The 11,909-nt window shown below is 35.0% G+C and overlaps 1 protein-coding gene across 3 annotated transcripts in view; it reads left to right on the forward strand.

Annotated features, from left to right (window-relative positions):
• UCHL5 (ubiquitin C-terminal hydrolase L5) overlaps positions 1-7,344 on the forward strand; it is a 50,745-nt gene extending 43,401 nt beyond the window's left edge. For all 3 annotated transcript variants that reach the window (XM_053605467.1, XM_053605468.1, XM_053605469.1), the window contains one exon: positions 5,517-7,344. In XM_053605467.1, coding sequence (XP_053461442.1) covers positions 5,517-5,561 — 45 coding nt within the window. In that variant the 3' untranslated portion in view covers positions 5,562-7,344. The remainder of the gene's footprint in view (positions 1-5,516) is intronic.
• The last annotated feature ends 4,565 nt before the right edge of the window (positions 7,345-11,909 follow it).

The following is an 11,909-nucleotide window of genomic DNA, read 5'->3' on the forward strand; positions in this document are numbered from 1 at the left end:
TGTATTAAAAATTTTGAACACAATATAATGTGCTAAATAATGGGATATATCAGATTTTAAGTATAGATAAACGACCCTTAGACAAATTTTAAGTGCATAAATTTTACCTTAAAATTGGCCTGTGGATATAATTTTTTGTGAAAATTAGGAAAAGGACCACTCTTGTTTGATTTTTAATGAAGTGATAATCCTTAGATTTGTTTGAGAGGGTAAAGAATAGCTTTCAACTTTGCACTGGAACTGTAATTCCTCAGTTCACATTAGTTTGGACACAAGGTGGCAGCATATGAATACCTAATCTTGGTGGAACACCAACTCAGTTGCCTTTGCGTTTGTTTTCTTAAGGAAGGTAATTATTGACCTTCTGTTTTGCCGGTTTTTCCAATTAATATTTCATAAACAATATTGAGATACATTTATTCTTGTATATGTGCAATATCTGTAATTCCCCTACGTTCTGAAACTAATTCAAAGTCATTGTCTGGTTGAAATTCTTGAAATGTTTTTATTCACCAAACGTTTATCTAGCTACAACTATATGCCAGGCAGTCCATTAAGGCCCAAAAATGTACATGTAATTAAGACATGTGCCTTTCTCTTAAGCAGCTCATGATGTGGTTTATAAAAGGAATAAATAAACTATCATAGTACTATGATGAATAGTATTATTCTGATAAATGCAAGAATAAAGTCATGCTAAGGATCCTGGGTAGCAAGCACAGAGTAGTATCTAAATATCCTTTTAGACACTTCTGGTTTCACATCTATAAAATTTAAAATCTGTGGTTGAAATTAAATACTTACTGTGTACTAGTATATCAGCTTTATTAGCACAGATATAATTTTGTTCATCTTATTTTGAAAAAAATTATATCAGAATATCACTATATGCTGATAAGTGCAGATGTTAAAAATGAAGCAGTTTAAAAACTGTTAGAATAGATTAAGATTAGGTTTTGTAATTATATAAAGGCCCTACTGGAGATAATTACTTAAAAGTAATATTTCTAAGAAAAATTATTGGAGAATTCAGAAATAGATCATTAAATTGGAATAGTAGGTTTTTTTACTTTTTACTTTTTAAGGAAAAACAGCATATGAGAACAAAGTGAGTAAAAGCAACCAAACAAGAAAGATGCAGCTCCTCTAAGACCGCCCTGGCTATTTTTTGTTGCAGTTGTCATTGTTGTTTAGCAAGCCAGGTTTAGGTTCGAATCTGCCAGCCTCGGTGTGTGTGGCTGATGCTATACCACTGTGCTACAGGCACTGACCCCCAATTCTTCAATTTTTTCCCCAACCTTTATATGTAAATCTGAATCATTATCTATCCCAAGTTTTTAACAAACACCTACCATAATGTAAAATCACAGATGCCGGGTGGTGCCTGTGGCTCAAAGGAATAGGGAGCAGGCCCCATATGCTGGAGGTGGTGGGTTCAAACCCAGCCCTAGCCAAAAAAAAAAAAATCATAGACTCAGTTGCTATGGGAAATCCAAAGCAACCTTATGATACTGAATTTTATCCATACTTTACTAAGACGTAATGATATAATTGGTAATACACGTAAGTAACTAATTTTCATAACTTACTTGTTCTATCCCTTAATAGAAATAAGGTAGAATAGTTAAAGCCAATCACAGTAATATCTACATTAACATCTGTTGTTAAAGAATTATCTGATTTAAGTCTATAATTTTTTTTTTTTTTTTTTTGAGACAGTCTTACTCTGTTGCCATGCTAGAGCGCAGTGGCATCCTCATAGCTCAATGCAACCTCAAACTCTTGGGTTAAGTGATCTTCTTTCCTCAGCCTCCTGAATAGCTGGGACTATAGGTGTACACTGCTACACTGGCTAATTTTTTCTGTTTTTAGTAAAGATGGGGTCTTGCTCTTTCTTAGGCTGGTCTCAGACTCCTAAGCTCAAATGATCCTCCTACCTTGGCCTCCCATAGTGCTAGGATTACAGTTGTGAGCCACCATGTCCGGCTGAGTCAGGAATTTTTTTTTTTGTTTGTTTTGAGATGGAGTCTCACTTTGTGGCCCTGGGTAGAGTGCTATGGCATTGCAGCTCACAGCAAACTCAAACTCAAACTCTTGGGCTTAAGCAATTCTCTTGCCTCAGCCTCCCAAGTAGCTGGGACTAACAAGCGCCTGCCACAATGCCCAGCTATTTGTTGTTGTTGTTTTTGTTGTTGCAGTTGTTGTTGTTGTTTTAGCTGGTGGTTCGAAACCACCACCCTCACCCTCCGTGTATGTGGCTAGCGCCCTGTGGACTGAGAACTATAGGTGCTGCCTGAGTCAGTAATATTTAATATCTCATTGGCACTCTGTGTAAAAAGAAAATAGTTTTAATGTATGTTTCTGTGCTACTTAGAAATGTAATTTTTTTGTTTTTTAACAAAGGCAGAACAGATTACAGATCTGAATTTAAGTCTCAGATATGTTACATATTAGAAGTGCCGTCAGGCCATTATTTACTTTCTTACAGCCTCTAGTTCTCATTCTTAAATTGGGAATTATACATATTTTACAAGCTTGAAGATTAAACAAAATCATATCTATAAAGTATACAGTAAGTTCTCAATTAATGGTAGTAATTATTTTTAACTTATTTTACATATCCCTTAATTTTATCTGAATTATACAATTTAATAAATGTATGTATACTCTTTGTAGTACGTGTCTTTGATCATGTAATTATGTTATAAAAATATACAGTTTATATCATAAACCAGTAAATTCATTTCATATTAATCTGCTAAACATTCTGTTAAGTATATGCAGAGATAATAAGGAAAGAAATACATACTTTTATTTGAAATTATATCTAAAATTGTATTTTCATTTTTGAAAACAAAACATTGTATGACATATGAATACATATATGTTTACTAATTACAAATTTAACAAATTAAAAATTATGTTTGTCAACTAAAAATGTTCTTGTGGACAATTTTATTACTTTTATATGATATACATAACATTTGCTCTTAATATATTAATTGCAAGTCATACCACTGATTTTATCATATAGTTGTATAATAATTATACTACCTGGTACATTATTAATAAGATTGTAATTGTTCTAATTACCCTATTTTTAATCTAAGGAAGTTATAAAAAGCATTGAAGCAAAAGACGAATTTATTGGTTCTTTTTTGATTCAAGTGGCATGGTGGAAAGAACATTGTATTCTAGTACTCTAAAATCTTGCTTTTAAGAGTATTATCTGGAAAGGGACAGAACCATCAAGTGCAGTATGTGGACAATCCAATTATAAAATGATGCTCTTGAGGCACTTGGGAACATTTCAATACCGACTGGCTAGAAGATGGTATTAAATAATTACCTGTATTGTTAATTTATTAAGTGTGAGAATAGTATTACAGTTTTGTAGGAAAATGTCCTTATACTTTAGAGGCTCATACAGAAGTGTTTAAGGGTAAATGATACATTGCCAGGGACTTAAGGGGGAAAAAAGGGAAGGATTAGGAAAAAATATTGCTAAGTTAGTGGTAGATTCTTTTGAAGTGGTTACATGTCTGCTGATTAAGTACTTTTGGTGTTAGGAGGTGGGTTTAGCTCAGTTATTTTATGTTATGTGGTTATTACTTAAAAAGTGAACATTTTCGTTTCAGAGAGAGACAGAAGAGGGATAGAGAGAGAGAAGCATATACGTAAGAAACAGTGCTAAATAATAGCTCAGTCAGCAGACATCTAGAACATCTGGGGTCCCCTGAGATATTTCAAATGATTTGAGTTCAAAAGTCTTTTCATAACAGTACAAAGGAGATGAAGCTGAGATAGAAAAGCTGTGGAGTATTCCAGGCAGAGGGAACAGCATGTGCAAATGCTTTGCAGAGCACTGTGTCTGGAGAGGTCTGACTCAAAGGTGGTTCTGTGTGATTGGAATAATAGTTCACAGCACTTTTATTGCTGATGGAGTGGTTGTGGGAAGATCTCTTTCCTTTACAGTTGTTGCTTGGCATAAGGTTGAAGCCTTAAGACTGAGTTCCAAAGTTTTCCCAGTAAAGTGGGAACCTGTCAGAGTTTGGAAGGGCTACCTCAAGGTATCAGATTCTGAATTTTTTTTCTATTACTTTTCCATACACGTGAAAATACTGTTCTTGAAGATATGCAGGTTTGGCAAAATAATAGTAATCATCCTAGTCCATCCACCCTGTGGAGCACTTTTGAGTTTATAAAACTGTTCCTTCTAGGCATTTCTGCCTTTGGATTTTGATCCAATGAGGTAGACCCAGTAGACAATATCATCCTCAATTTATAGAGCAGGAAACTAAGATTTAAAAACATCAAGTATCTCAATCAGGATCACCCAGCTAATGCGTAGCCATGTCAGGACTTGAATCTCAGTCTCTAGCCACCAGTGAGTTTATTTACAAAAAAAGGGATCTTCTGAAGACCAGCAAAATTGGCATCAACTGAGTATTTGTTACATATGCAGAACCTCAGGCATTTTACTGAATGCATTTTAGCAGGATACCCAGGTTATTGGTATGTACACTGAAAAGGAATGCTAGGAGATGTCTTTGACCTTTATTGTGGTTTTACTTGTATACTAGCTATGTGACTTTGTTTTTTTTTGTTTGAGACAGTCTCACTTTGTTGCCCTTGGTAGAGTGCAGTGGTGTCATAGCTCATAGCAACCTCAAACCCTTGGGCTTAAGAGATTCTCTTGCCTCAGCCTCCCAAGTAGCTGTGTCTACAGACGCTCACCATAACGCCTGGCTATTTTTAGAGATGAGGTCTCGCTTTTGCTTAGGCTAGTCTCGAACCTGTGAGCTCAGGCCATTCACCCACCCTGACCTCCCGAAGTACTGGGATTCAGGCCGTGAGTCAGCACGCCCGGCCACGTAGCTATGTGACTTTGATCAAGTTTGATAATATCTATGAGCTCTGGCTTCTTCATTTGCTAAAGAATAAAATAGAATTCCTATGTTCAAGCCATATAATTGTTATGACGATCAATTGAAATAATGTGTGAAAACATTTTTTAGATCATATAAGAAAGGTTTACTGACTCCACAGGTACATAATTCTTTGGGGACATATTAAACATCCTTAATGTTAAATTTACTTATAAAAATACGCAAAAATCCTAATACAGGTTATATTTATTTGAATGAGAACTGGGCAGGCATATGTGTATGTATATTACTTTGGAATACTCAATAATTTTGACTTTATGCAATGGGTAATTATATATTTTTAAATTAGTACATTGTAATACTAATAATACATTTCAGTTTCATATAAGGAACAACTTTAAGCCAAACATGACCCTTTCTTATTTAGGGCAAAGATTAGCTGTGTAATTGTCCAGGAATAGTTTATTGCAAGTCTCAGGCTATAAAATATAATGCTGTATAAATCATATAAACAGTGAATTTCAAGCCTTTTAGGTTCAGAATGCCCACTTTGGCTCATTTTTTTTTTTTTAATATTGTCTAAAATAGACTTTTAAGATTTTATAACATACTATCTTTAATTTTTAGGCAAAAGAAAAACAGAATGCAAAGAAAGCTCAGGAAACTAAATGAAGAGGATCTTTTGGGATGTATACACATTTCTGCTTCTGCATTTAATTTCATAGAAACCATTAAGTATAAAGAACTTGGAGCAACATCCTCATTGGCTCAGTGCACGTTTGTCAGTAGTACTGGTCTGTCTTGTCTTTAATGCATGGATTCATAAACCTTTTCCTTACCTGCATCATGTGCATGTAGTGCATATTAAATAAAAATGATATTAAGAGTGCTTGCTCAAATTCCATTATTTGACATTGGATCTAAGACCTGCTAGTTTTCTGGATATATACCTACCATGATGAACCTAGAAAATGCAGAAATGATATTCTCTACTGGCAATTGTTCTAATCAATCTTTTGATCTTTTATCCCAGTTAAATAGAATTTATGTCAAATCTTGATTAAACTGAATCTTGTTTCTTCTTATCATTAATGGAAAATTATCAGTGTTTTAATCTTTGATATGTAAGTGTTTTTTGAGTATTGTAACAGTGAATTTTACACCAATTATTTGTGAAAGCATGATTTTAATGCAGATCCTTTGAAATGGACAAAAATAAAATTTCTAATAATTTTCCCTGCTGTTGATAGAAAAGGTAATACACATCCTGATTTTATTTTGGCAAACTGTCTACATTTATGTACTGTAGAATTATTTTAGGAAGGTCTGTGTATTATGCTTTAGAGCAAAATTTCAGGTAAAGAACAAATTATAAATCTTAAATTGTATTGGTGTTACTCTTCATTTGGCCATATTTTTTCAAACAAATTTTAACTTATGAAAAATGAAGGTTTGATAGTTTAGACTATCTGCTTTAAATATAAAACACTGAGGATGGGGGATCTGATGCTAGTTTGAACAAAATTAGTACAGCGAACTGTTTTTAAGAGCCATGTATAATTTTCTCACCATGGATTTTTTTAAAAAATTGCTTTTGGGAGTTGCTTTGGTTTTTATTTTATAAAATAATACTGTATTCTTGCTCTTAATCTTATTTTCAAGTTAAACTTTGAAGGAAATTTTATACAACTTCTTTTTATAAAGGAAATTATCTACTTTTTTCTTTACCAAGCAATTACTGAAGTTGACACATGACTTAAACATTTTGTTATTTATTATAAAATAAATTTAACAGAATTTATTTTGGGGGGAAGTGCCCACCTTTTAGCTTCAATATATGAATTTTTTAAGTATTATCCTAAGCTTAGTAAATGTGGTATTATTAAATGCATAGAACTAATGGAATAAAACTTTATAAGAAATTGTTGTAGAAAAATCAATGAAATATTTCTCATATATAATTTCCTTTGGAAGTAATGAAGAAAAATAATGTAGTTTTTCAGTTACTTACAGGCAAACATTTTGCTCATGATTCAGTAGTAATTATGTAGTGTTTTCAAAGCCATGATAACAATTTTTAAAAATGGTTTCCTGAGGAAGGCTCATCTTGATTCCATTCATTTATTTCAGCTAAGCCTAATTTACATATCCTATTTTATTGAGGCTTAAATTTTATAAAGCAATACAAGGATTATTCTAGTAAGTAGTATCTACTAGTGAATGAATTGTAATACTACTATAAAGATCAACAAATAAATCAATGGAATAGAAAAGAAAGCCTAAAACAGAGCCACATTTATTTATATTATCTCATGACTTTGGACAAAGGTGGCAAAGCAATCCAACAGACAAGGGAAGTCTATGCAACAAGTGGAACCAGAATAGAATAACTGAATGGGACCCATATGGGAAGAAATGAACAATGACCCACGACCCCTTACTTCATAAAAATAAATTTGAGATGGATCATAGGTCTAAAATTACTGTAATAGCTAAAGTATAAAACTTTTTAGCAGAAAACAGGTAATATCTTTGTGACTTGAGGGGTTAGGCAAAGGTTTTTTAGGTCACAGAAAGTAATAACCAGAAAGATCCAAAATTAGAGCTCATTAAAATTAAAAACTTGTCACTGAGAGACACAAAAGTACCTAGTATCAAATGACATTTTAAAAATACCTCTATAAAACAACTATGTTAATAGAAAGGATTTTTTTTCTTATTAATCTAATTCTAATAAAATTCCTTGATAGGGAATTTCCATAGCTTAAGAAGGGTTTATTTTAGCTGCATTTTCTTTGGTGGTTGCAAATGTATTGTGATTCTTCATGATTACTTTGCCCTCGAATAAAAAAAAGTGTGATATGTCTTTGTCTGTGTCCTATATATTGACTGAAACTAAGTCATGAAGCTAGTGGATAGGGAACATAGAGGACTAAAGAGAAATAACCCAGAAATAGATATATGTTAATTATGTGGAAAGATTTTTTTTTGTTGTTTTTTTGGTGTTTTTTTTATAATAGCCCATGAATTGATAGGTAAGGACTTTTTTTTTTTTTTTTTTTTAAGGAGTATTTTAAAGAAAGTCTCGGCTCATTTCATGTTTGCCCTTTATTTTCTAAAATCTCATTTAGTGATTGGGTAGGTGAATGTACCTCCTTTCTATTTTATGCCTTTTAAAATGGTTAGCCAATTCTAAGGGATGTACTTTTACTATTATAAACAAAGAAAGCTTGCTGACAGCTGTGGCACTGGCTGGTCTCACCTCATATGTTTAGTTCCTAAGATAGCTGCCTTTTTTCTAACAGAACAGTCAGCTTGACTGTGCCACTAGCAAAAACAAATATTTGTTTTGGGATCATGACCATGGGAACTTACTCCCCTATTTAGGACTAAGATCCATGCTTATGTGGGTTGTTAAGCAGATTGATACCTTTAGGTAATCCTCCCAGTTGCCTATAACATTTCAAGATATATTTTTATGTGTGTGTGTGTGTGTGTATGTATTTTTTTCCCCTCTGTAAGTGGATGTTGTTTCTTTAGTTTTGAAGAAAAAAATGACTTTTAAATATTTGTCTAAAGATACATTTGGAGAAAGCAGATAAGCAATAATAAAATTTAAATTACCTATAATTATACCAATGGACAACTACATTAACCTTTCAATGTATTTAGTAATCCTTTTTCCCCTTGTGTACACATGTTTTTGTGTGTAAATCTTTCATACCCTTCCTATACTCTGAAATAGCTTTATGTAGTTTGTTATTTTTTTTTATTTTATTTTTTTTGTAGAGACAGAGTCTCACTTTATGGCCCCCTGTAGAGTGCCATGGCCTCACACAGCTCACAGCAACCCCCAACTCCTGGGCTTACGCGATTCTCTTGCCTCAGCCTCCCGAGCAGCTGGGACTACAGGCGCCCGCCACAACGCCCGGCTATTTTTTGGTTGCAGTTTGGCCGGGGCCGGGTTTGAACCCGCCACCCTCAGTATATGGGGCCGGCACCCTACTGACTGAGCCACAGGCGCCGCCCTAGTTTGTTATTTTTAAACTTGATATGCAATTTTTCATTTTCTATCAGTGTTGATTTACTTTGTAACAAATTAGCTACTTGAAGAGGAATGGGGATTAATATTAGGAATTTTGAAACTACCTAATCTCTTACAAAGTCATTGGAAAGTTTGGAGAACTGGGCTCAAGGGGAGACTTCAGAAATGACTCCCAGCAAGCCCCCAGTGGGCGCCCACCAGAACTGCTACCTCTGCAACTGATGGAGTCCACCGTGGAAGTTTTGAGGTTAGAAGCTGTTGCAGAAGTCACGTGTTCCAGGAGGGAGGAATCTGTAACTGTTGACACCCAGGGATTATGATAGAGTAGGAGATTAGGAGACAGGGCTGAGACCAGATGCAGGGAATTGCAGTGGGTGCAAGTCTTCAAGTCTAATGAAGTGGGGTTGATAATCATAGACAATTACCTGCTTCAACCACTTCAACTGGCTTGTCAGCTCTCTAGGTCACCTTACGTGAACTTTGGCTAATTACAATACTATTTGAATTATGGTTTAAAAATTTCTGTGACCTTAAAATAGCTATGATAGTTCCGAAATAACTATATAAAGTATAAAAGTGGGAGGGATCTCAATTCTAGAAATTACGATCAAAATTCTTAGTAAAACCCAACCTCTTAGCCTTGAATATTCATTCCTCCTCTCAATTAGTGAGACCTCATAAAACCCCACATCCCTTTCTTTTAGGGCAACTGCTCTTTGGGAGCCTGCCTTATCCTTCTCTCACTTTTTTTTTTTTTTTTTTTTTTAGAGACAGAATCTCACTTTGTCACCCTTGGTAGAGTGCCGTGGCGTCACACACTCACAGCAACCTCCAGCTCTTGGGCTTAGCCGATTCTCTTGCCTCAGCCTCCCGAGTAGCTGGGACTACAGGTGCCCGCCACAACACCGGGCTATTTTTTTATTGCAATTTGGCCGGGACGGGGTTCGAACCCACCACCCTCGGTATATGGGGCCAGTGCCCTACTCACTAAGCCACAGGCACTGCCCAAACTTTCACTTTTGCTTTTAATAAAAAGTACTTTCTCTGGTTTACATGCTGCAGCCTGAAATTACTTTCTTCAATGATCACTAAGAAGCTGATAAATACCTCTGCTAGAAGACAGTAATGGTTGTATACTGGAATGCAGAAAGATTTAACCTCATGTCTAAATGCCTAAAATGAGAAAACTGGATAGTTTGATTTTTATACTAAGATTTCATTTTTTCCTGTAGTCTCAGCTACTCAGGAGGCTGAGGCAAGAGGATGGCTTGAACCCAGGAGTTTGAAATTGCAGTGAGTTATGCCCTCACTCTAAGGCAAAAGAGCCAGACCCCATCTCAAAAAGAAAAAAAGTAGTGTGAATGATTATATTCATCAAATATGCATGTCATTCAATTTTTTCTTTATAATAACATTGTTTTCTGGCCTATACCCAGTGACTGACATGGTAAAAGAGTCACCACTTCTAGTATACTGTGTACTTTCTGTTTTTGACTTAATTATATTAACTTTGTGAAAACTATTCAGTAATTTACTCAACCTGTATCTGAGTTGTTCTAGATGCTGAAGATACAGTATAACAAGATAAAGCCTCTTCCCCTTGAGACTAATAATAAACAAATGTATAATGTAGTTTTTTAAGAATTATAAAAGATAAAGCAGGGGGGCAGCACCTGTGGCTCAGTCGATAGGGCGCCGGCCCCCATATACCGAGGGTGGTGGGTTCAAACCCAGCCCCGGCCAAACTGCAACCAAAAAATAGCTGGGCGTTGTGGTGGGCGACTGTAGTCCCAGCTACTCGGGAGGCTGAGGCAAGAGAATCGCTTAAGCCCAGGAGTTGGAGGTTGCTGTGAGCTGTGTGAGGCCACGGCACTCTACCGAGGGCCAGAAAGTAAGACTCTGTCTCTACAAAAAAAAAAAAAAAAAAAAACAAAGATAAAGCAGGGGAAAAGGATGAGGAGCTGAAGTTTGATAAGATGGTCAGGGAAGATCCCATTAATAAGATTTTTTTAAGTGGAGACTTAAATGAATTTTCTTTTCTGTAGTACTGAAATCAGCACTATAAAAGGAGTTTGCATACAGGCAAAACCAACCTGCAATAATTCAGAATATTTCCAATAATTCAATCAATTTCCAATAATGTTTGATGGTTACATGGTTCATGAAAGTTGATTGGGATGTCAGTATGAAAAGAGGTTGAATAAAAGTTTTATGTAGGAAAGGCCTCAGGTGTGGTGGGTCACGCCTATAATCCCAGCTACTTGGTAGGGTGAGATCACTCAAGGTGAAGACTTTGAGCCTGCCGTAAGCTACGATCCCACCACTACTCTGTAACCATGAACAACGGAGTGAGACCTTGGCTCAAAAAAAAAAATTTTTTTCTATAGCGATATCACCCTGAACATGGCCAATCTCATCTGATCTCAGAAGAAAGTTCGTCATAACATTATTTGTAACAGCAAACATAAAATTGGAGACTGTCTAAAAGCACAGCAATAGAGAATGAGTAAATAAGTTATGTATGTTGGAATGCTGTGCAATCAGTGAAAAGTATGAGATGAATTAACATGAAAGGATGTCTGTGATATATTTTTGAGGAAAATGAAAGTTGTATTATTGTGATGTACTATGAACCCATTTTCTGAAGAAAGATTTTATATGTGTATATAAAAAAATTAGAAAATATTTTTTAAAGTATCAAATTCTTATTTGAAGGCTTAGGAGATATAAGGGCTTAGGAGTGAAGATTGAATTTGGGAACTTCCCCTTATACATTTATAGATTTCTGAGATGATTGAACTTTTTCCTATCAGAACATACTGCTTTTATTTTATTTAATTTTATTTTTTATTTTTGCAGTTTTTGGCTGGGGCTGGGTTTGAATCCACCACCTCCAGCCTATGGGGCTGGCACCCCACTCCTTTGAGCCACAGGCACCACCCTTTCTTTTTTTTTTTTTTTGTGACAGTCTCAAG

The sequence above is a fragment of the Nycticebus coucang genome, chromosome 10 (genome assembly GCF_027406575.1).
Source record: "Nycticebus coucang isolate mNycCou1 chromosome 10, mNycCou1.pri, whole genome shotgun sequence".
NCBI classification, from domain to species: domain Eukaryota; kingdom Metazoa; phylum Chordata; class Mammalia; order Primates; family Lorisidae; genus Nycticebus; species Nycticebus coucang.